At 34.6% G+C, this 27,104-nt stretch overlaps 1 protein-coding gene across 5 annotated transcripts in view; it reads right to left on the reverse strand.

The window, feature by feature from the left end:
• Positions 1-27,104, reverse strand: part of LOC118356612 (cullin-4B-like) — a 156,308-nt gene that overhangs the window by 54,256 nt on the left and 74,948 nt on the right. For all 5 annotated transcript variants that reach the window (XM_035725878.1, XM_035725879.1, XM_035725877.1 and 2 more), the window contains 3 exons: positions 11,975-12,060; positions 10,968-11,075; positions 9,827-9,940 (listed from right to left, as the gene is read on the reverse strand). In XM_035725878.1, coding sequence (XP_035581771.1) covers positions 9,827-9,940; positions 10,968-11,075; positions 11,975-12,060 — 308 coding nt within the window. The remainder of the gene's footprint in view (positions 1-9,826; positions 9,941-10,967; positions 11,076-11,974; positions 12,061-27,104) is intronic.

The following is a 27,104-nucleotide window of genomic DNA, read 5'->3' on the forward strand; positions in this document are numbered from 1 at the left end:
AATAGATACACAGATAATATATATATAATATATATTATATATATTGTATATATTTATTTTTATATATTATATATTTATATATTATTTTATTTATATATTTATATATTATATATGTATTTATATATTATATAATATATAATTAATTATATAATATTAATATATTATATATTTATTTGTATTTATATATTATTATATTTATATATATATATAAATGCAGTTTTTGTATATACTAATTACAGGCACAGACACAATGGAATACTGTTTCTCAATAAAAAAAGAAGGAAATCCTATTATTTCTGACAATGATGATGGACCTGGAGGGCATGAGCTTAAGTGAAATAAGTAACAGAAAATCAAATACTGTATGATTTCATAGTGTTTTCCATTAGTGCTATACCAATATACATTGTCAATCTCAGAGGATGGTCAGTGCCCAAATAACATCTCAATACTAAGCCCCATCAGCCCATAGTGCTAACAGCTGACCTGTTCAGTAATGTTAGCTGAGCTGCCTGGTGAAGGTCTTTCCCTGACAAAACAAAAGGGTAAAGTCTATAAGGGAATTTCCTATTTAAATGTGTAGATAACAACTCAAGGAATCAAGGATTCAAGTGAATGGCACACTGCCAAACGATACTAACAATGAATAAAATACTGATGTGAAAAAATGAGTATCTATGAACTCTCTGACAAAGCATTCCAAACAATCCTCTTAAAGAAGTTTGCTGAACTACAAAACACCCTGAAAGACATGGGTGTCTTTGTAATTTTTGTAACTGGTGTGCTTTCATACACCATTTTCAAAAACAGACCTTTGTAAAAAACTTGAAATTAAGAACACATGAACAAAATGAATTCAACAAAGATACAGAAACCATTAAAGACAAAAACAAATTCTACAGTGAAAGAACACAAAGGCTGAATAATTCAGTTTAGAACCTCAATAGCCATCTCATCACACAAAATAAACAATCAATGAACTTCTGGGATTATGGGAATCCCAAAAAGAGACGAGAAAAAGAATGGGACAGAAAGTATATTTAAGGCAATAGTAAGGGCTGAAAACTTCCTAGAGGCAAGAGAAATATACATCTAGACTCACGAACCCCCAAAAGACTCCAAATAAGTTGAACCTTCAAGCACTACAATAAGACTCATTACAATTATCAATTGTCAAAAACAAAAACAATTTTGAAAGCAACAAAAGAAAAGTAACTCAACATATACAAGTGAGACCCGTAAGAATATGAGCAGAATTCTCACCAAAATCTTTTCAAGCCAGGAGAGAGTGACATGATATACTCAAATTATTGAAAGTAATAAACTGTCAATCAAGAATGCTATTTCTATGAAGATTATTCCTTATTAATAAAGACGACATAGACCTTCCCAAACAAAAGCAGACCCTCCCAAACAAAAGCAAAAGGAGTTCATTACCACTAGACCTGCCCTACACGAAATGCTAAAGGGTAATGTTGAATCTGAAATAAAACATGCTAATTAATATCATACAAAGATATGAATTTATGAAATGCACCTGAAAAGAAAATGCTTTGCCAAAGAAAATCCTCTAATATTGTAATGATGGTGCATAATTTAAAATTCTAATTTAAGGGGTGGCTCAGTCTGGTTAGTGTCTGCCTTGGACTCTGCTGATGATACCAGGGTCCTGGGATCAAGCTCATTGGGCTCTCTGCTCAGCGGGAAGTCTGCTTCTTCCCCCCTCCTCTGCCTGCTGCTTTGCTTACTTGTACTGTCTCTCTCTCTGACAAATAAACAAATAAAATCTTTAAAAATAAAATAAAATTCTAATTTAAAAGTTCAAAAACATGAATATTAAAAATAACCATAGCTAGAATAATGTTATTAAATACATACAAAAATTTTAACTATTAATAATCTAAATATGAGAGACACCTAAAGTATAAAATCACTATATAATATCATGATATCAGTTTAAAATAGGATGTTATAAAAAATAAAATAAAATAGGCTGTTATAAACATAAAGAGTTTTTTTATACACCTCACAGTAACTACACCAAGGAAAAATATGTAATAGATAGACAAAACCTGGTTAGGAATCAAAATATACCACTAGTAGAATGTATCAAATCACAAAGGACATATAAGAAGGGAAGCAGGGAATGAAAGATCTTCAAAACATACAGAAATACAATGGCTTATTATTGCCGTATCAATTGAAAACTACTTTAAACATAAATCAAAAAGACCTATATAGTGACAAAAAGAGAAAAAAATAAGGTCCAATGAAATGGTGCATACCAAAAATGTATTTTACCTTTCAGGGTACATGTAGACAAGAATGAAAAAATGGAAAAAAGATATCTCAAGTAAATAGTAACCAAAATAAAGCAATTTTGTCTAATTACAAAATAAACTTAAGGCCAAAAATGGACAGAGACAAGGTGATTATATGATGAAGGGCCAATCTAACAAAAATACAGCAATTTTAAACACAGATGAAGTCAACATTTAGTTAGGAGCACCTAACTATATAAATCAGATACTAACAGAACTAGCAGGAGAAATAAGCAGTGACAAGATAATAGTTAAGGACTTTCATACACCATTTTCAAAAACAGACCTTTCATCCAGATACAAAATCAGTTAGGACATAGATCTGAAAAATACTATAGACTGAAGTACACAGAGATCATATATGATCATATATGTCATATAATAATTTAAAAATACAGGATGACAGAAATTATATCAAGTCTCTTTTCTGACCACGATGGTATGAAATTAGAAATTAGTAACAGAAGGGAAATTCACAAATACATGGAAACCAAATGACACAATCCTGAATAACTAATGAATCAAAGAAGATTAAAAAAATATTATTAATTACTTGAAAAATATGATAGTGGAAATAAACATAACAAAACTGATGGAGTATAGCAAAAGCAGTGGTTAGAGGGAACATTTTAATGGCAATAAATATCTACATTAAGAAAGAAGTATTATCTCAAATTAACCTAATTTTACACCAGAAGGAACTAGAAAAACAAAACAAACTAAGCTCAAGTTAACAGGAGGAAATAACTGATATCAGAGCAGAAATACATGAAAAATAATATGAAAAAAAAACATTAACAACACTAAAATTTGGCCCTTTGAAAAGATGAAGTTGACAGACCTTTACACAGCCCAATCAAGAAAGAGAAAGGACACAAATAAAATTATAAATGAAAGATATGACACTGCAATAGAAACTACAGAAATTAAAGAATCATGAGACTACTATAAACAATTATACACCAAAACATTAGATGACCTAGAAGAAATAACTGAATTTCTAAAAATATACAACTTACCCTCACAGAAACATAAAGAAAGAAAAAACTTGAATGCAGCAATTAGTAGCAAGGAGACTGAACATATAATCAAGAATCTTTCTATGAAGAAAAACCCAGAACATAGTAACTACACAGGGGGAAAACCATTTAAAGAAGAATACCAACTCTTCTCAAACTCTTCAAAAGAACTGAAGATGAGGAAATACTACTAGACTCAATTTAGTAGGCCAGCATTATTACACTCATAATACCAGTACAAGAAAACACCAATAGCCCTTGTATATATGTGCATAAATCCTCAGCTAAATGCTAGGTAGCTGAATTTAACAGAACCTTAAAAAGATCTTCTACCACAATGAAATGGGATTCATCCCTTGATACAAAGATGAGTCAACAAATGCAAATCAATCAATGTGATATATCACATTAACAGAATGAAAGATACAAATCACATGATCTCAATGGTTGCAGAAAACGCACTTGAAAATAGCTAACATGAATTCATGACAAAAACTCTCAAAGTGGTTAGAAAAGTAACATACCTCAACATAATGAAATGACAAGCCTACAGCCAACATTTAACTCAACAGCAGATGTTAGAATATAATCTTAACTCCATGGTTTCAACTGCTAGCTTATCATATTTTGATTTTCTCCATTTATTTCCCACCAATTTTCTTTTCTTTCACTTCAAACTCAGATATCTCCATTCCTCCAAATTTAAGCTCTCTACTTCTTATCAGTTACCTCAGTCTCCTCCATTCCCTATTCTACAATTCTCGCCTTCCCTCTAATGTTTTTCTATGGAGTTTAGACTTTGGTCCATCAATAGGAGTGGATTCAGCTTTTGTGGCATCTGAATCTTAAACAATTTGGAGACCACCCTCTATGAAAATAATGAAATTAGAAATACAAAATTATGCAGCTAACTAAATATCTATAGAAAATGAGAAAATAAACTATATCACTGAAAAATAACAGATATTGTGATGTTATCAATATTATAACTGATTATGACTTTATAATTTGCATTCACTGTTAAATATTGATTAAATTTCTGTTCCTGTATTTTTTTCTGTGTTTTTATTGTTTTTTTTTCCATGTACATATGCATCATCAAGTTTACAAGAAAGATGTTATTTCCTTTCAAAAAAAATTCAAAAAGAGCAGAATATAGTCATACCTTTTTAATGCCTATAATTATTCATATTATCTTCAATGCAGATAAGAGATTTCCAGGGAGAGGGATATATTAATTATTAATTCCAGCAAAAACTGTACTAGTTTCCTTTTATTCCTACACTTGCTCATTCTAGGATAGAACTGAACAAAGTACTGGGGTCTGTGCATGAATATGGAACCCAGAAACTATGAATCTGGTAACTTATATACACAACATCTTTTACCCTACATCAAGAAATCAAAGAATTACTTTCCAATGAAAATTAATTGATAATTGTATTCAGGTGAACAATAAGAATCAGTAACCGTAACCTTAAAATTTTGGAACATCACAGTATTCCCAGACTAAATCCCTGCTTCTGAAACATAAAACATGCCTCTACAGAGATAATACATTACTATGTACACAGGCATTGCCTTGTTCTTTGACCTTTTCTTAATGAAATTTGTTCAAAAAGTCTAACCATGCAAAAAAGTATTTACATGTTCTCTACAGTAAACTGAATTTATTTCATCTTTTATAAGGCAACATCTCTAACACACCCTGAACATCTGCTAAGGATTCCCTTCAACTCTTCTCAAGTTGATGTCAATTCCTGTATTGTGACATGTTATGGTTTACTCACTCATGTTGATGCAGCAGATTTCCTAAAGTTTCCAGGGAGACAGTAAATGGGAATTATATTTGTATGATTTTTGTGTGTCCTATGTGACAATTATATATATATATGAATATATATACACACAAATACACACACATATATAATAATAATTATTATTATTTTTATATACACACAAATACATACACACATATATATATGAAATAATAATTATTATTATTTTCTTAGCACATAAATTGCACCTGGAAATCATTTTCCCTTAGGCTCCTGAAGACACTTTAATCATCTTCAAGTTTGTAGTGCTGCTACAGGGCAATCTGACACCTTACAGCCTCCCATCACATATCTATGAGTTTTAGTTTCTCACTCTCTTAAGGCTTTAAAATTTTGTGTTTCTCTTCCTTATCTAAGATTTCATGATGATATATTTTGCCGGGGTCTATTTTATCTTTTTCAATTAAATTCCCACAGGAAGTCTTTTGCAATGTATAAACCACATTCAGTTCTAAATGTTTTTATTAAACTATTCTTTGATAAATATTTCAAACACTTCATTTTCTCTATTCTTGTTTCTCTATTCTCCCATCATATATGGCTCCCTGGTCACAGCTTCTAATTTCTCATCTTTTAATCCTATTTAAAAAGAAAAGCATACTCAGTGACATTCATAACTTGATTTCATCTTATAAACCCAAATCAAAATGTTGTAAAAAGGTAGCTTGAGAAAAGTTCTGGGGAAAAAAGTCATTAAACTAACAATGATATACTGCAATGAAAATTTCTGTAGGAAATTTCTATACAAAATAAATGTTGTTTACTATATTACAAGGTGTATGAAAAATAGGCTCTAGAACTTCTATTCTTCATATTGCTTTTAGAATCTTACGGTGTATGAGGGTATGTGCTATGGTGAGCGCTGTGACTTGTGCAAGACTGTTGAATCACAGATTTGTACCTCTGAAACAAATAATGAATATATGTTAAGAAAAAAAAAAAAGAAGAAGATAGCAGGAAGGGAAGAATGAAGGGGAGTAAGTCGGAGGGGGAGAGGAACCATGAGAGACGATGGACTCTGAAAAACAAACTGAGGGTTCTAGAGGGAAGGGGTTGGGGGGATGGGTTAGCCTGGTGATGGGTATTAAAGAGGGCACGTTCTGTGTGGAGCACTGGGTGTTATGCACAAACAATGAATCATGGAATACTATATCACAAACTAATGATGTATGGTGATTAACATAAGAATAAAAAATTAAAAAAAAGAGTCTTATGGTGTATTACTCATATTCTTTCTTTCAGTTGAACTTAGAAGAACATTAAAGGTTTACTCCCTAATATAGTTCTCAAATTTGGTTAAGATTACATGAACTTACAAAGTAATTAAGGGGAGCTGATTTAATATTATATTATATTATTATATTATATTATATTATATTACATTATATTATATTATATATGTATATATTCTAATATATTCTATATAGAATATATGTATATATTCAAATGAGAATATGATGAAAAATGCTGCACAATGATGAAATGTATTTCCCTAGTGAAGAATCTATTATGTGTAATTTGCTAGATTAAAAAAAGTATTTAAATTTTTACTGGGAGAAAAGTAACTCTTCTGAAAATGTATTTGCAAAATTTTGAAGTAAAATACATGTGGAATTCAGGTGGAACATAGGATTTTTATGGCCTTGAAACTATTCAGCATAATACATATCACAATACTTTGTCCAAACCCTTAAAGTGCAACACAGCAACCTTGAATACTAATGTAATGTATGGATTTTGGAAGATAATGATGGGTCAATGTAATATTATCAACTGTAATAAATGTGCCATTTTGGTGGGATACTGTAGATCAGGAGACTAGTTTCTGTTCAATTTTGCTATGAATCTTACACTGCTGGTTCAAAGACAATGTATGTGTAATTTATTTTGGAATCATTTTAATGAAAAGAAAACCTGTTTTGAAAATATGATGCTTTCTCAAAACTTAAAAGCAAAAACATACAAGTCCAAGCAGCAAGAAGACTGTTCCTGTCCAACTCAATCTGGTATTAGCATGTAAAATACTCAGGAAAATATTACATCTTTCTTGATTCCCTTTCTAATTGCACTACAAATGTTACTTACTATCCACTAATAGGGTTTTTTGTTTTTGATTTTTTTGTTTTTTTGCCCACGTGAAGAAATTTGACGTATTAAGAAAAAGGGCACTGAGTGGGTCAGTCACTTGAGCGGCTACCTTATATGCAAACAATGAATCATGGAACACCACATCAAAAACTAATGAGGTACTGTATGGTGACTAACATAACATAATAAAAAAATATTAAGAATCACAAGAGAGTAATTAAAAATCATATCTTCCTATATTAATTAGCATGCTCATGATGAATCCAAGGGTGCATAAAAAGAAGTGCAACATGAACATTAGTAATCTCCAATATTAGTAAAATTAGAAAAATTAGTAAAAAAAGTGTATGTTTGCATCAACACAGAAACAGCATGGCTGGATACAAACTTCTTTATTCATTTCAGGCTTCTGAAGTAAAAGGAGTATGATTAAATTTGTCATTTTTAATCATATCTCTGTTCTTTCTGACTTGTTCTCATAGGCATAAACTGAGTTATTCTTGTGTGAAAAAGTCAAGCATAATAACACATTCCTACATATACATGAAAAAATTAGTTATGACTATTCATCATTCAATAACATTAAATATTTAGATGGAACCTGAGGATTTACAACATCTGGCTCCAACTTTACTTTGGGAGATCAAGAGAATCTCACATTACCCTGAGAACCTTAAGCATCTGACTGTTATCACTTCTGGAATGTAAACATATTTTTATTTTTCCTGCTCAGGTCAAATATTAGTTATTACCCTTTGGTCAGGCCAGTTTAGGGAAAAACTGGCAGAGGCAGAATTAAAATCAGAGCCTGTTTTCTCATCCCTTAATACTTTGATGACTGAGCCACCATATTCAATTTATACACTTAAGGAAAAGATTCAGCCTCTCTGAAAACTGAGAGAAACATGTTGGACATATGTATGGATTGTCTATGCTTGTGACTTCTAAGAAAAGACAAAAGGTGTCATAAGTAAAGTGCTTTGGAAGATAGATGTTTAACTTCTTGTGGCTGCTATAACAACTTACTACAAACAGTGGCTTAAAGTGACACAAATGTATATTCTCTCACAGTTCTGAAGGTCAGAAATTCACATGAGTATCACTAGGTAAGAATCAAGACCTGGTAGGGCAGTATGTACTCTGCAGAGGGTTTATCTTCTAGCCTCCGGTTCCACCTTTTTTAAAAAATTTTATTGTTATGTTAATCATGATACATTATATCATTAGTTTTTGATGTGGTGATCCATGATTCATTGTTTGCATATAACACCCAGTGCTCCATTCAGTACATGCCCTATTTAATACCCATCACCAGGCTAACCCATCCCCCACCCCCTCCTCTCTAGAACCCTCAGTTTGTTTCTCAGAGTCCATAGTCTTTCATGGTTTGGCTACCCCTCTGATCTCCTCCTCTTCACTCTTTCCCTCCTGCTATCTTCTTCTTCTTCTTCTTCTTTTTTTTTTTTTAACATATAATGTATTATTTGCTTCAGAGGTACAGATCTGTGATTCAACAGTCTTACACACTTCACAGTGTTCACCATAGCACATACCCTCCCCAATATCTATCACCCAGCCACCCCATTCCTCCCACCCCCCACCACTCCAGCAACCCTCAGTTTGTTTCCTGAGATTAAGAATTCCTCATATCAGTGAGGTCATATGTGTGTGTGTGTGTGCGTGCGTGTGTGTGTGTGTGTGTGGTGATGGGGAGGAGGGTGAAAGAGGGATTATGAGTATGGGTTTGTGTAAGTTTCCTGAGCCTCTCTGATAAGGAGTATTGGTATGGCAAATACCTTTTTCATATAAAGAAATGTTATAGTTCCAGAGAACAGAAAGTTGATTATCTCAGGGGCGCAATTTTCAATCTACCACCAGGATAACTGTTAAAGGTACTGGATAAGAAGAGAGAGCCAGTCAACTCCTTTGTCATTATTTCAGAAGTTCAGGCAATGAATCACACTGGACACACAGGCAGTTCATTGTCTATTTTGTCCCAACTAGTTCCCTAAGTCGTAGGTATCAAGAAGTGATCTCTGGAAGCCTACATTCTTCCTATTCACTTCATTTATGTCACTGCATCAGAATGTTAATGTATTACTCTATTCCATACAATTGAAGGAGATTTGGTGCTGGTCTTTTTTTTTTTTTTCTTTAATTTTGAGAGATACCTTCAATGTAAACACTTCATGCAACTAAGTCATGGCTCAATTTCACACTGCAGTGAGTAAACTCAGTGCATGGTTCCATCAGCCTTGTGAGGCCAGGGTGGTAAATGGCCAGGGCTGTGATGATGACTGATACTGATTTTTGAGACGTCAGAGAGCAAAGGCTGTCATTTGGTATCACAGATATCCAAATGTAGACAACTGGAAGTAATGTTTTAAAAATTGATTTATAAAAAAATGATTCATATATCAACATATTCAAAATTCAAACACTCCATCATTAAATAAATGAGCTTTCTTCATAAAGAGGCATATATTAAAAATATTCTTTATCAAGGTAAAATTGTTATAATTTAAAAGTTAAAGTAAATGCTTAAAAATCATCCACTTGCCTTTTTAAATTCAGCTTTAAGAACACAGTGTCCAAGAGTTGACTGCCACTGAAGTTTCCGGCCACTGTGTTTGCGTAAGTAGAAATTTTTGAAGTTTTCCTGAAGTCTTTCCATCTGATGGAAGGAAGTAAAGAAACATTATTGATAAACTATATGTGAATAAAGTCATAGTTGCAGCCCTAGACTCTTACATTTAAAATTATGTATCACCACCATGCACAGGACTATGTAATGGACTTCTGTGACGAAAAGACTGGGTGACAAAAATGGAGTTCTGAAACAAGAAGACAAACTATTTTCATTTTTCTTCTACTTCAATATGGTGCTTTCAGTAATTTACATATGCTCCTGAGGAAACCCATCAAGATGGCAATATAATTACAAAAATTAAATACATGGAGAAAAAAAGTAAAGAAAATAGCAACTGAGTTGCCACTATTAGAGGGACAACAAATAGATGATGGGTAATTGATTTAGCAGAGAAAAGAAAGCTAAAACCAAAGCTGCAAGCTAAAAATGGGTGGCACCTGGAGACAAGTTTCCATGATTACTAAGAGGAGCAATGAGTAGAACAATGATACGTTGATGACTTTTTCCATCATATAATTATGTGATACATGAATAAATAGTTTATATTCAAACACAGTAAGAAAAATGTAAACCAGGGGCGCCTGGGTGGCTCAGTCAATTAAGCGGCTGCCTTCAACTCAGGTCATGATCTCAGGGTCCTGAGATCGAACTCCACATCGGGCTCCCTGCTCCGCAGGAGCCTGCTTCTCCCTCTGCCTACTTGTGCTCACTCTCTCTGTCAAATAAATAAATAAAATCTTAAAAAAAAAGAAAAATATAAGCCAATACCAGTAAATGCACAGCCTAAAAGCAAAAGGAAGACAGGCTGATAGATTCAAAATCTACATCTGACTACATAATAAAACTATTTAAACAACTGAATTACTTGAACACTGAATTATTTAATCTGATTCCCCTCCATTCTAAAACCTGAATAACTACCTTTCAAAATGGGTAACATTAAGGTGCCATTTACATTAGTATGAAGCATGACATAATAACTTAAAAGGTCACATTAAAACCAATCTGTTTAGCATGTATTATTATAGTCTTAAAACAGTGAATTTCTTACCTCTGGGGGTAACTGGATCTCCTTAGGGATGTAGGCTGGCCAAAAACTTGTTGTCAGAATATTCACAGTTAAATCAATGTTTCCTGCTATATTTTGGTTCTTCATATACTGCAAAAATATAAGGATGCAATGAAATAATGAGAATTTTAAAACGCTTACATGGTTATAACTCTATAACAGAAACTCATTACTAAAAATAATATTAATGATAAATTTCTCATTGAAAATAATAACCTATCTTGAAAATGAAATGGACATTTGTATTCTAATAAAATGTTCTTAAGAACTAAGAACATGGAGGCTGGCTGCCTAAATTAATTAGTTAGAATTAACTTTCCATTGCATATTTTAAATAATCCATCTTACATCAAAAAGGATCTGAGGAAAGTTATGAAAAAGATACGCACACACTGACAAAAGAACTTAACTAAATTATATGTAGGAAAGAAATGGAAAGCCAAGTAAGACTAGAAAATAAATTAAAAATAGTTATTCAAAATATGTTGTATAGTTCTTTAAATATGCAGTGGGAAGGCTAAGTGTCACTGAATTTCCTTTCAAAAAACACAAAGTTGGAGTCATAATTTAAATGTGTTTTGCTTTGTTAGTTTCCCTTCCTCTCTGTTTTTATCTTATTTTTTCTTCCCTTCCCCTATGTTCATCTGTTTTGTTTCTTAAATTCCATATATGAGTAAAACCACAAGAGACTGTTAACTCTAGGAAAAAACTGAGTATTGCTGGAGGGGAGGTGGGTGGGGGATGGGGTTACTGGATGATAGACATTAAGGATGGCACATGATGGAATGAGCACTGGGTGTTATATGCAACTGATGAATCACAGACCTCTACCTCTGAAATTGATAATACAGTATATGTTAACTAAAATGAATTTAAATAAAAATATAAAAATAAATATGATTTAATATGTTTCTTAAGTATAAACTGAAAAGAACCAAACCATTTAAACACTTTACATTAAAAACAAAACTCTTTTGGATTAGAAATACCTGTTTTAACTGAATCATGATATCTTTGGAAAGCTCCATGTCTTTAAACATTCCTTGAAGTTTATTAGTGAAAGCAGTCCCACATTCTGTAAAACATTTTAGAACAAACAATTATAGGTACATCAGAGACTACCAAAGGCAGGGAACTCTTAGGAGTCCACCTCCCTGAAATAAACTCTGAGAAACTTTATATAAGTGTCAGAATCTGTCTTGCCAAAATTCTGAGAGATAGTTGAAGGTTCTCATAAATCAAGTGAACACTTAACAAGTAAAAAGGCAACATAAATATAAATATGCAGTATTTTCACTCAAATTCTACCCGCTTTCCTGTGCAAGTGGATCTTGTTTGTGCATGATAGTTTATGCTCCCAATGTGAGTACCTGGTTCTCAAGAAACTCTGTTTGGACTGAATTTGGTTTTCCAGAGTAACTGAATCAGTGCAGAGCATCTACACAAGGTTCCCCAAAACATTCAAAGACAAATAAATAAGCTTTTCCCACCTAAAACACAAATAACAATTGGAGCAAAATAAGTAAATAAATAAATAAATAAATAAATAAATAAATAAACAAATAAATAAATAAATAAATAATAAATAAATAAATAAATAAATAAATAAAAACAAGTCAACAGACTGGGAGGAGAAGCCATAGGGTACAATTATCAGGAATAAGAAATTTGAAAAGCACAGAAAGTAGGGAATGTAGTAGGCCCATGAAAGCTACTTGTAGGCCCAAGTCAAGAAGCGTGTTAGAAAAAATGTGTCAAAACTTTAAGTTATCACCTATTTAAATTTGGGCTCAGTGAAAACAACAGCAAGGCAGCATTGTACATACCTAAGAGTAAAAAAAAATGACCCAACACAAGACAAACCATGAGAGACTATGGACTCTGAGAAACAAACTGAGGGTTCTGGAGGGGAGGGAGGTGGGGGGATGGGTTAGCCTGGTGATGGGTATTAAGGAGGGCATGTTCTACATGGAGCACTGGGTGTTATATGCAAACAATGAATCATGGAACACTACATCAAAAACTAATGATGTAACATACGGTGATTAACATAACATAACATAATAATAAAAAATAAATTTAAAAAATGACCCAATACAGAACCAATTTAAAATATCAACAGAAATTTGTTTTTCTTTATTTCCTTCTGTGTGTGTGTGTGTGTGTGTGTGTGTGTGTGTGTGTGTGTTTATTTTTCTAATTCCAAGAGTTTCAGCAAAGGAGACTTTATTACCACACACAAGAGGAAATACATTGAGAGAATAGTTGGAAAAAGTTCCAAAACAAGTGAGCAACTTCAGCTCACAAGCAACAACAACAAATGCTAGATAGAGAAAATATCTGCTTTCCAGAGTTGTCCTTTATTAATAAAAATGTAAAATGGCTACAGTTAGTCTAAGCTAAATGTATAGATACTTCAGAGATCACACAAAAAAAGAACAGTTTTTGTTAAAATAGGCAGAATGGCCAGTTTTTAACAAAAGCCACAAAACACACAAAAGAAGTATGGAGATATGGCAATTCATAAGAAAAAGAGAAATTAACAGAAACTGCCTGTGAAGGAGTATAAATGTTAAACTTACTAAAAAATGACTTTAAATCAACTATCTTATATATGCTCATAAAAACAGGTCAAATAAAAGTATCCAATCTGAAGGGCAGAAAAACAATAAAGAAGAATAAGCAGAAACTACAATATGTTGGGATGTGAGCAATTGTGCCAACATACAGTTCATGAATTTCTGAGATAGTGGAAGAAATATAATGGGAAGAAATAATATTTGATATACTATATTAAATGACAGACAATAATCTACACGTACAAGAAGCTCAATGAACTCCAAGTAGATTAAATTCTAACAGTTCTACATCAGGGCACATTATAATAAAACTGTCTAAAAACAAAGATAAAGTTAGAATCTTATTTTTTTTAAAGATTTTATTTATTTACTTGACAGAGAGAGAGACAGCGAGAGAGGGAACACAAGCAGGAGGAGTGGGATAGGGAGAAACAGGCCTCCCGCCGAGAGGGGAGCCCGATCCAGCGGGGCTGGATCCCAGGATCCTGGGATCATGGCCTGAGCCGAAGGCAGATGCTTAACGGACTGAGCCACCCAGGCACCCGTAAAGTTAGAATCTTGAAGACAGCTAGATGCAAGTGATTTGTCCATAAAAGAGACTCTCAATAAAATTAGGGGTATCTTCAGAAAGGAAGGACAGTAAGACAATATATATACAAAGTGCTAAAATGGAAAAAAGCTCAAATACAAAATCTGTATTCACCAAAACATTATTTCAAAAATGAAGGTGACATTAAGACAAAAAATGATGATTCAATTACCTCTATCCTATAGGAAAGCTTACCAGACAGTAAATCAAAGCTCTAAGAAGAAATAAAGAACATTGATAAAGGATATATTTTATATTATATTTATATAGATAACTATAATATAAACCCAGCAGTTTTATATTTTTGGTTTGGAAGTTCTCTATTTCCTATATGATTCATTGACAAAAGCAATATATACCATATTAAATGTTACATATATACATAATTGCACATATAATGTACATATGTGTACATGTTTATATTATAGGTGCAATGTATATTATTTGTATATGCATATGTATATTATATATTGCACATATAATAAAGCATGTATATACACATATACATACACAAAACTGTACCTATCATACATTAGTATATATACAGATACATTAGATATGTTACAGATAACATACATACATAAATATGTATATTTTACCCATATTATGTCATATTATATTATATACATATGTATATATACACATGTATTTTATATTATAATTTGTCTATTTTACATATTTATATGTTTACATATTTATAAAAGTTTATAAATATATTATAAATTTTAAATATTTAAATACCATAAATTATAAATGCATAAATTTATATGAAATTATTACATATTTTATATATGTATATATGTTATTGGCTACACAATATATGAAGATAACATTTTTTAAGTAGGCTCCACACAAAGCAAGGAGCCCAATGCAGGGCTCAAACTTATGACTCTAAGATCATGACCTGAGCCAAGATCAAGAGGGGTACACTTAACTGGCTGAGGCACCCCTGAAGATAACATTTGCGGCAACCTCATAGAGATGGAATGGAGAACTATGAAGTAAAATTTTTGTGTAATATCAGACTTCAGTTGCTGTTAAGCTGAATGAGACTTTGTAAATTTAAGGTACTACACTTAGGAAAATAAAAATGTAGAAAAAGGGTAGTGAGAAAGGATTCAAAACATTTCATGACAAAAATCAAATACAAAACAAACAGTAAAGGAGAAACTGAAAAAAGACACAAAATGTACAGAAAGCACACATCCAATAGGCACAATTCCTTAATATTTTAGGAATTAATTTACATGTAAATATAATGAACTCCCTAATAGACTGCAGAGATTGATAAAATGCATTGAAAAAGTTATCCACCCACTTTAAAGAGACATGGGGGGAAAATGGGAAAAAAATGGAAAAATATACTGCATGCTGATAATAAAGGAAAACTTGGATGACTATACTACATCCCATAGAATAGAGTTTACATTAAAAATCCTTAACAGCAAAAACACATTACATATTGATAAACAGGTAAGTCCATCAAAAATATACAAAAGTAAAAGCATATGTATAACTAAGAGCCACAAAATAGATTGATCTTAAAATTACAAAGGAGCCTTCAATACTCTGTTCTCAATAATGTATAGAACAATTAGATAAAAGATTAATAAAGAAATAGAACATACACACAAGAAATAAAAAAAAAAATGCAATAAACCAAGACCAAAAGATGTACATAGACTACTCATCAAACATCAGAATACAGATTTTCTCGATGGCCTGGAATATTCTCCAGAATAGAGCATACGTTAGGGCAGAAATCAAGTCCCAATAAAATACAAAAGATTAAAGTTAGAGAGTGACATTAGAAAGATGGCAGATGATGATGTTTCAGGCCTCCAACTTCTCACAGACACAGAGACATAACAATATACAAGTCAAAATACCTTTGTAAGAACTACGGAGTTCAGCAGAGAAGCTATAACACACAAGTCAATGGAAAATGAAGACAGTCCAGGAAAAGGGATAGGAAAATTGATGACACTTTGCAAACTCATCATGCCTCTGTTGGCTAGAGCCAACATACCATGATGCAACTAGGAAGAAACTAACTATAAGAGTTTCTCCTGTGGGACAGAAACAACAAAGTAAACCATGAATCTTATATTCTGGGTGCTTTCTGGAGGCGACATGAGGGAGTAGTGTATGTTTCATCTGAATTGGAGCACTGAAAACACTTGTCAATTTCAAAGTACAGTTTGGAAGGTACTGAAAATAGGCAAACACCGCAGGACATTAAACTGGCAATTTTGCAGACATACTCCAGGGGGAGCAGGAAATTTCAGTATCCTAAGAGTAATAAAAGGGAACATGTTTAGAATATATTTGAAATAGCTGTGAGCACACACATAAGCTTAGAGAAGACACTTGCCTAAAAGAAGTTTGAGGGACACGTGGGTGGCTCAGTCAGTGAAGTATCTGCCTTTGGCTCAGGTCATGATCCCATGGTCCTGGGATCCAGTCCCCATTGGGCTCCTTGCTTAGTGGGGAATCTTCCTCTTCCCCTGCCTGCCACTCGCCCTCCCTGTGCTCTCTCTCTCTGACAAAATCTTAAAAAAATAAAAAATAAAACAAAATAAAAGAAGTTTGAGAAGTTGTAGAATCACTGGCTGGGCTAACAGGTGAAGGTCTTCTTTTGAACAAAGGCAGTCCATAAAGACTGAGTGGTAGCTGGTTTTCAAATGAGCAAATGTCAACAAAAGATTTAAAAGACAGCCCAAAAACAAGAATCATGACCCAATCAAATGAACAAAACAAAACTCAAGAAATCAACAAAAAAGAACACAAATTGAAAAACTGTGTAACAAATAATTTACAAGAAGTGATGTAAACATTCTCAGTGAGTTAAAATGGGTAAAAACTAAACAAAATCAGAAAAATAATGCATGAACAAAATGAGAACATCACCAGAGAGAAACTATAAAAATGAACTAAGCAGAAAGTCTCAAATTCAAAAATTTAATAACTGAATTGAAAAATTCCTTACAGTGGTTCAAAAACAAACTTATAAAGAAAAAAAGAAAATCAGCAAACTTGAAGACAAGATCTTTGAAATCACTGAGTCAGAGGCAAAAAAAAAAAAGATCTGAAGACAGCATAGGAGACTCATGAGACTCTGTCGCACCTAAAAATGTATGTAGTACAGAAACCCCAGAAGCAGAGCGAGGGACAGAAAGCTTGTTTAAAGAAATAATGACTGAAAGTATCTAAACCTGTAAAGAAACTGATGTACAAACTCATATAACTAACAAACTAGTATCTAAATAGACCCAGACCAAGATAAGGCACATTATAACCAATCAGCCAGAAATCAAAGACAAGACAGGTGGCAATCCCAAATGTAGCAAGAAGAGATCAGTTTGTCTTACAAGAAAACTTCCCTAAAATAATAAAGGGTTTTTCTCAGCAAAATTTCAGGCCAGAAGAATGTGGGATGGATGATACATTCAAATTCATGAAAGGAAAAAAAAAACATATCCAACAAAACTGTCACTTAAAACCGAAAGAGATGAAAAGAAGTTGAGGAAGTAAATTACCATTAGAACTGATATATATAAGTAATGCTAAAGGGAGTGCTTCAAGATGAAATAAAAAAAAAAAAGTGAGGCAGCAACATAGGAAAGGATAATACAAAGTTTGAAAAAATAGTAATTGTAAAACAGCAATTTTGGCATATAATTGAAGGAAGAAAACGAGGTGCTATTATTAGCACACATGAACTAGGATATATGCAATTCACAAAGATCTCTTCTGTAGTTTTCTCAGCCAATAAGCATCACAGCTGCTTCAGATCTCTTATATTCAGGCACCTTCATCTCCAGGACTATTGGTATTCACTGACTCTAGCTATGTCTAAGTCCTTCCCTGCTCTCTCTCTTTGTCCTTACAAAAGTCCAGAAACTATATAGCAGCAAGCCTAGGCCCCTGCTGCCAACTTAGACCACCCCAAGCAGACCCCACAACCATACCTGCAATCAGGGCTAGACACTCCTCCTGGGTAACTTTGTGCTGCCTACCTGACACCCGTTATGAACCTTCACTGCTGCATGCATGCCCAGGGAAAGAGAGGGAGGGCTGCCATATGAGAGCACACTGACAGCCCAGTTCCCACAGCTACTGGCGAACATGCTTTTCTTGAAGGCCCTTACTGGCCTTGGACAGTGCCCCCCATCCCATCCTATGTGTGGGTCTGAAACTGGACACTGCATATACACTGAAAACTGTGTAGTACAAACGCCTATGACTGGCTGCCACAGTGGAATACATAATACAGTCCCTGGCACCCAAACTACCTGATCTGGTCTCTAGCCAATGTACCCAAATGGTTCTTGTAGCCACTGAAACCCAGTGCTTACCAACTGTGGACATCAGCTTTAGCCAATGAGACATCATACACTTCCACAGCTGGAGCCACTGTGCATGGTAATACTATGACAGCCAAGGTCATAGCACAGTCTAGTGTGTCCCCACCCATAGATGAAGATCTTTTCCTACTGTAACCTCTCCATTAGGCCTGAAAGAGGTGGCTGCTTCCTCAAGTGTACAAACAAATATGCAAAGCTATCAGAATCCCAAATAATAAAGGAACATGAGACCATCAAAGGAATGCAGTAAATTTCCATTAGCATATTCCAAAGATATATTAATTACCTGGCAAATAATTCAAAATATTTATTCTAAATATGTTCTTAGTACTATAAGAGAATACAAATGAATAATTTAACAAATCAGAAAAACAAGAATAAAATGAGCTCAACAAATAGCTAAACATATTTTAAAAGAATCAAATTTTGGAGCTGAAGAATGTAATTACTGATAAAAAAGTTCTATAAAGAGGTTCAACAGTAGCCTGGACTAAGAAGAATCAGTGAAGATAGATCATTTAAAATAGTCCAGTCAGAAGAGAAACAAACAAAAATAAATTTAAAAGGCCCATATTGGACACCATTAAGAGAAACAATCTGCTCATCAATGCAATGAAGTCCCAGAAGATACAGAGAAAGGGCAGAAAGCATAATTAAAGAAGTAATGGCTGAGAACTTCTCAAACCCTTGGAGATATTTGGATACCTAAATTCACGAAGCTGATGTATAATCCATATTTTAATCCAAAAAGATGTCCTCCAAGTAATAATGTAAAATATTAATATAAATAACATAAACACTTGTTTATTAAAATACAACTGTCTAAAGTCAAAGGAGATAATTTTAAAAGCAATAAGAGAAAAATATACAAATATATTTTTAAAATATTATATAAATAAATATACATGTAACACGTCATTATTAAATATATGGACCAATTTCCCTACTGAATATCTATGTTAAATTGCTCAACAAAATACTAGCAAACTGAATTCAACAACACATATAAAGGATCATTCACCATGACCAATAGGATTTATTCCTGGAATTCAAGATGGTTCCATATATGAAATCAATAAATGTGAAATGCCACACTATCAGAATGACAGATGAAATACATATATGATCATTTCAGTAGATTCAAAAGCATTTGACATAGTAAATACATCCTATCTTGATAAGAATCCTCAACAATTAAGGCCATATAGAACAAAGCCAGAGCTAATATTTGACAGTAGAAATTTCTCTAAATTCCTCTATGTTCAGGAACAAGACAAGGGTGTCCACACTCACCACCTTTCAATGTAGTAGGTGGTGTAGACATAGCCAGAGCAATTAGTCAAGACAAATAAAAAAAACACAACCAGATAAGAAAGAAAGAAGCAAAACTGTCATTTTAGTATATTACCTGATCTTACATATAGAAAAACCTAAAGACTCCATCAAAAACCTGTTCAAGGGAGGAGCCTGGGAAGATGGCAGAGTAGGATGACCCTGAGCTCACCCTGTCCTATGTTTACAACTGGATATCATCCACATCCAAGTCCATAAACCAGACAGCAATGTGAAGACAGACAGAACAAAGTCCACCACTAAATACAGAGAAGAAGCTGCATCTGAATGGTTAGGGAGGTCAGAAAGGGGGTGCAGGAAAGAGAGAACCATAAGTGGAGAGGGCAGAGAAATCCTCACACCAGGATGCTCACACGGGAATACTAATCCCATGATATTTGGCTTTAAACGCCGGAGGGGTTAAATTCCATTAGTTTATATAACAAGTGGGCCTTGGAGCCTGGAGATTTGGAGGTCAGCTGACTCAGCACTGGGCAAGTTGGGAGAGCAAATGATAGATAAGGTCACTGCCCTTAAGTAGACAGACCCTGCATGGAGAGACAGCATACAAATGGCAATTTACACAAAGTCGTGGGCAAATGGGACAGATCTGGTCAACTGATTTTAGAATGTGCTGGGGACTTCAAAAACAAGGGAACTGGCAGCCCCTTTTTCCACCCCACTTTGCAGCACAGACACAGAGATACCCGCAGGAGACACCTGCTACCTAACCTGTTAACAGTGCTACATGCAGGAGTTTTCCTGGGGAATTGCATACTCCAAGCATGCTACCCTAAGCCCTGAGCTCAGGGTAAATTTTGTTAAAGTCACATGGGCAGCCTGACCATCTGCTGAGTGCACAACTGCCAACACAAGCCATGTATGTGCCAAGTGGTGCACAGGTGTGTGCCCCCAGCCACCCTCCTGTGTCTCACCCAGCTTTACAGCCCCAGCTACCATCATGTGTCATACCCAGCCACACCCCCACACTGCCATCAGAACCACCCACAGCCACCATTGTGTACCAGTGCCCAGTTTCCCACCCCTGGCCACAATGGTACACAGCCCCAAGACCCTGCAGTGCTTCAGGAGATCCTGCAAATGACCAGAGGCTCAGTACAAATTTTGCTAACACCACCATCCACTCCCAAGTTTCCCATGGGCATGCCCCATGAGATCTTGCCTTCCTTGGTCTAACACCACAGAGGGCAAATACAGCCTGAGAAACAGGCAGAGAATCAGTGCAGACAATGGCACAGAAAGGAAAATTAACTCAGACACAATAGCAAGATGTCACAACACACAAAGGATACTCCCCTGAAGTGTTAGGTTCTAGGGAGCAGGGGACACTACATGCAGGGCACTCCAGGATCTCTTCTCATAAAGACTCTGCCTTTAAGAGAAGATACAGATGACTTTCTTAAAGCACACAAACAGACACAGAGAGGCAGACAAAATGAGGGACCAGAGAAAAATGTAAAAAATGGAAGAACTGGACAAGGTCACGGCCAGAAACCTAAGTGAAAGAGATACAAGTAATATACCTGATACAGAATTTAAAGCAAGGATTATAAGGATACTCACAAGGCTTGAGAAAATAGGAAGACATGAGTGAGACCCTTAACACAGAGATAAGGAGTAACACAGATTAAGGGCACAAAAACTAAAATTAGAAACAAACATGATGGGATAAACAGCAAGATGGAAGAAGAAAAGGAATGAATTAGTGACTGAGAAAATAGAGCAATGCAAAGTAATCAAGCAGAATGAAAGACAAAGAATTATGCAAATGAGAACAGACTTTGGCAACTCAGTGACTACCTCAAATATAACAATGTTCATATTGGAGAGTCCCTGATGAAGAAAAGAAAGTCGTGCAAAAAAATTTAATTAAACACTTTCTGGCTGAAATCTTCCCTAATCTGGGAAAAGAAACAGACATCCAAATCCAGGCGGCACAGAGAACTCCCACCAAAACCAACAAAACCAAATTAACACCAGGACATATTCTAAATGAATTTCCAAAATTTCACCAAGTTACCCCATCACCCACCTTCTGTCCAGCAACCTTGTTTGTTTCCTAGAGTTAACAATCTCCCATGGTTTGTCTTCCTCTCTGATTTCATCTTATTTTATTTTTACCTCCCTTTCCCTAAGATCCTGTTCTGTTTCTTAAATTTCACATATGAGTGAAACCATAGAATTCTTTCTCTGACTGACTTATTTCACTTAGCATAATACCCTCCAGTTCCATCCATGTCATTGTAAATACCAAGATTTCATTCTTTTAAATGCTAAGTAATATTCCATTGTACATATATACCACATCTTCTTTATCCATCCATCTGTAGATAGACATCTGGGCTCCTTCCATAGTTTGGCTATTGTGGACATTGCTGCTATGAACATTGGGGTGCAGGTGCCCTTCATATCACTATGTTTGTATCCTTTGGATAAATACCCAGTAGTGCAATGGTTTCAATGTCTTTGCTGGTTATGTGTCCGTTCAGTTTTTCTATTTCTTCCTGTTTCAGTTTTGGTAGTTTATATATTTCTAGAAATGCATCCATTTCTCCCAGATTGCCTAATCTGTAGACATATAATTGCTCAGAATATTCCCTTATAATTGTTTGTATTTCTTAGTTATTAGTTGCGATCTCTCCTCTTTCATTCATGATTTTATTTATTTGGGTCCTTCATTTTTTCTTTATGATAAGTCTGGCTAGGGTTTTATTGATCTTATTAACTGTTTCAAAGAACCATCTCCTGGTTTCATTCACCTATTTACTATTTCTTGATTTCTATATCATTAATTTCTGCCCTGGTCTTTATTATTTCTCTTTCCTGCTGGATTTAGGCTTTACTTGCTGTTCTTTCTCCAGCTCCTTTAGGTGTAGGGTTAGGTTGTGTATTTGAGACCTTTCTTGTTTTTTTAGAAAGGCCTGTATTACTATATACTTTCCTCTTAGGACTGCTTTTGCTGCAACCCAAAGGTTCTGAACTGTTGTGCTTTCATTTCCATTTGTTTCCATGAATTTTTAAAATTCTTCTTTAATTTCCTGGTTGACCCATTCATTCCTTATAGGATACTCTTTAACATCCATGTATTTGTGTTCCTTCAAAATTTTCTCTTGTGACTGACTTTAAGTTTTAAAACATCGTGGCCTGAAAATATGCAGGTAATAACCTAATCTTTGGTACCTGCCGAGACCTGACTTGTGACGCAGGATGTGAACTATTCTGGAGAATGTTCCATGGGCACTAGAGAAGAATGTGTATTCTGTTGCTTTGGGATGGAATGTTCTGAATATATCTGTGAAGTCCATCTGGTCCAGTGTGTCTTTTGAGGCCCATGTTTCCTTGTTGATCTATTGCTTAGATAATCTGTCCATTGTTATGAGTAAGGTGTTAAAGTCCAGTAATCCTGTACTATTATGAATGTGTTTCTTTAATTTTGTTATTAATGGCTTTATATAACTGGCTGCTTCCAAGTTAAGGGCATACACCTATTAGATATTCTTGCTGTACAGAGCCGTTTATTATGATATAGTGTCCTTCATTTCTTATTACAGTCTTTGGTTTCAAATCTTGTTTGTCTGACATAAGGATTGCTACTCCAGCTTTCTTTTAATGTCCATTAGCATGATAAATGTTTCTCCATCTCTTCACTTTCAATTTGGAGGTATCTTTGGGTCCCAAATAAGTCTTCTGGAGACAGAAAATCTATGGGTCTTGTGTTTCCCCCCCCCCACAGTCTGATATCCTGTGCCTTTCTATTTGAGCATTTAGCCCATTTATATTCAGAGTAATTATTGAAAGATATGAATTTAATGCCATTGTATTTATTACCTGTTAAGTCACTGTTTCTTTAGATTGTCTCTATTCCTTTCTGGTCTATGTTACTTTTGGGCTCTCTTTTTGCTCAAAGGATCCCCTGTAATATTTCTTGCTGGGCTGGTTTAGTGATCACAAGTTCTTTTAGTTTATGTTTGACCTGGAAACTCTTTATCTCTCCTTCTATTCTAAAAAAACCAATAAATTCTGGATAAAGTACTCTTGGCTGCACATTTTTCTCACTTAGCACCTTGAACATATTATGCCAGTCCTCTCTGGCCTACCAGGGCTCTGTAGACAGGTTTGCTGCTGGCCATATGTGTCTACCCTTGTAGGTTAAGGATCTCTTGTCCTGAGCTTCTTTCAGGATTTTCTCTTTGTCTCTGAAATTTGCAATCCTCACCAGTACTGAGGTATTGAAATATTTTTATTGATTTTGAGGGGGAGTCTCTGTGCCTCCTGGACTTGAATGCCTGTAACCTTCCCCACATTAGGGAAGTTCTCACCTATAATTTGTTCAAATAAGCCTTCAGCCCTTCTCTCTCACTCTCTTTCCTCTTTCTATGTGATCCCTATTACTCTAATAATGTTTCACTTTATGATATCACTGATCTCTCCAAACCTCCCTTCATGATCCAGTCATTGTTTCTCTCTTTTTCTCAGCTTCTTTATTCTCCATCATTTTGTCTTCTATATCACTGACCTCTCTCCTGCCTCTGTCATCCTAGAAGTTAGAGCCTCCATTTATTACTGCATTTAGTAATAGCCTTTTTAATTTGGACCTGATTAGATTTTAGTTTTTTTTTTTTCTCCTGTAAGGGATTTTCCTGTGTCTTCTATTTTTTTTCAAGCCCAGCTAGTATGTTTATAATCATTGTTTTGAATTCTAGTTCCAATATCTTACTTATATCCATATTAATTAAATCTTTGGCAGTGAGTACTGCTTCCTGTTCTTTCTTTTGGGATGAGTTTCTCCCTCTTATCAGTATGTCCAGAGAAGATAAGGAGAGAGAAAAATACAAAAATAGCAAAAACAACACCAGAAGATTACAAACAAAACAAATCAGAGGAAAACAGAAACCAAAAAAATAATGAGAAAAGAATCAAACAAGAAATAAAATAGAACATAACAATAAAGTAGATCCTGGGCATGTTTGCTCTGTTAGAAGAAACTAGACCCTAAAATAGGAAAGAATGTAAAGTTTATATAAATACAAAAATAAAATAAAATACAATGAAAGGAAACCAAAAGTAATATATATATAACATACATATAAAATTTAAAATTAAAAAAGTATCCCCAAAAATAATTGATAAAATAAGAAAAGAGCTGAAAAAAAATAAAATGGAGAGACTACAAAATAATAAAGAAAACCATGAATTCTATATATTGTTTATCCCAAGAGCTGAAGTTTTGCAGTTCTCTCTGGTTAGTAAACCTGGCATTAGCTGGATGTTTCTGCTGGTCTTCTGGGTGAGCAAGCTGTTGTGCTAATGCTCAGGTGTCCCTGCCTGGGTGGAATTGTTCCCCCTTGCCAGGGGGTCAGGCTCAGTGTAAGCAACTCTGAATTGCACTCAATGGTGCTGTTTTGCTCCCTAAAGGCTTTCCACACTAATTGGTGAGGGGATGATGAAAATTGTGGCACCCTCATCTCTAGCCCTGGAGTTGAAAGTTCATGTCCCCACTCTTCAATAAGTCTTCAAAGAAAAGTAGTCAATCACTATTGTCTCCCTGGTTTCCTTCCAAATTCTATGTTCACCCAGCCTGTGACTGAGTGTTTTTACATCAGGCATGGGACCCTATTTTGAGTCTCCAAACTTTACAGCTCCTGCACTGCAGACCCACACCATTCTTCCCAGGGCAGCTGGGGGAGTGGGGCTCTTGCTGTGCTTCTGCCTTTTGCTGGCCCCTAGCCTGGAGGGCAGTCACAGGACCATGCAGCGGTTAGTGGTTTATGGCAACACGGAGAAGAAAGCTGGTGCCTGGACTCACTGTTTATAGTCAGCCTCCCCGTTCCACTGTGGGAACTCTTCTGTACTCAGGCACCCTCATTCTTTTTGTGACCCCAGGGATTCTAAGTCAACACTTTCCTACCTTGTATTCCACCGTACTTCACCACCTGAGCACCTTTCAGGCAGGGACGTCCCTTATAGAGGCAGACTTCTAAAAGTATGAGTTTGTACTCTTCTGCTTATATTATTTTCCAGTAGCCACCTTAAGCCAGCTCCCTCCCCTCTGAGGTTTCTCTCTCAGTATATTGCTTTGGATTCACGTCTCTGATTCTACCTTGCAAAAAGTGGTCACTTTTCTATTTGTAGAATTGCAGCAATTCCTTTTTCAGATCTCCAGTGAATTTTGCAGATATTCAGAATGATTTGATAGCTATCTAGCTGAATTCCAGGAACTAGAAGAAATTAGGGTCTCCTACTCCTCCACCATCTTACCTCCTCCTCAGTGATAAAAAAATTTTAAAGCAGCAAGACTTTTGTTTTTGTGACTTCTTTTGAAGTCATTAACATGCAAGAGAGAACCCATAAGGGTAGCAGGAGATTTTTCAACAGAAATGTTGCAGGCCAGAAGAAAATATCATGATAATTTCAATGTGCTGAATTGGAGAAATTTGCAGCCATAATACTCTAGCCAACAAGGCTGTCATTCAGAATAGAAGGAAATATAAAGAGTTTCCAAGAAAAACAGAAGTTAAAGGAGACTGTGACCCCTAAACCAGCCCTGCAAGAAATATTAAAGTGGACTCTGAGGGCAAAGTTGAGATGAAAAGGGACAGAGACAAGAAAGGATCAGAAAAAAGATGTCCAAAAAGGAGAAAACAAGCAATACAATGACAATACATATACATTTCTATCAATAATTACTTTGAATGTAAATGGACTAAAGGCTCCAACCAAAAGACGCAGGTTGTCAGAATGGATAAAACAACAGCAACAATATCTATCTATATCTGCCTACAAGAGACTCATTTCAGATGTAAAGACACCTGCAGATTGAACATTAGGAAGTGGAGAAATATTTTTTCACACAAATTAAAGTCAAAAGAAAGCTGGAGTAACCATATTTCTATCAGACAAACTAGATTTTAAATCAAAGACTTTAATAAGGATGAAGAAGGGTACCATATATCAAAGTAAAGGAGTCTATCCAACAAGAATATCTAACAATTGCAATAATTTATACCTTCAATGTGGCATGTTAATATATAAAAACACATTAATATATAAAACAATAAATTATCAACATAAAGGAACTCATTGATAATACAATAATAGTAGGGGATTTAAATAACCCACTTATGCGCTATCTGGAAAGATCCAAGTGTACCTTGACTGACGAATGGATAAAGAAGAGTGGTATGTACATTCAATTGGAATATTATTAACCCATCAAAAAGAATGAAATCTT

The sequence above is a fragment of the Zalophus californianus genome, chromosome Y (assembly GCF_009762305.2).
Source record: "Zalophus californianus isolate mZalCal1 chromosome Y, mZalCal1.pri.v2, whole genome shotgun sequence".
Taxonomy (NCBI): Eukaryota; Metazoa; Chordata; class Mammalia; order Carnivora; family Otariidae; genus Zalophus; species Zalophus californianus.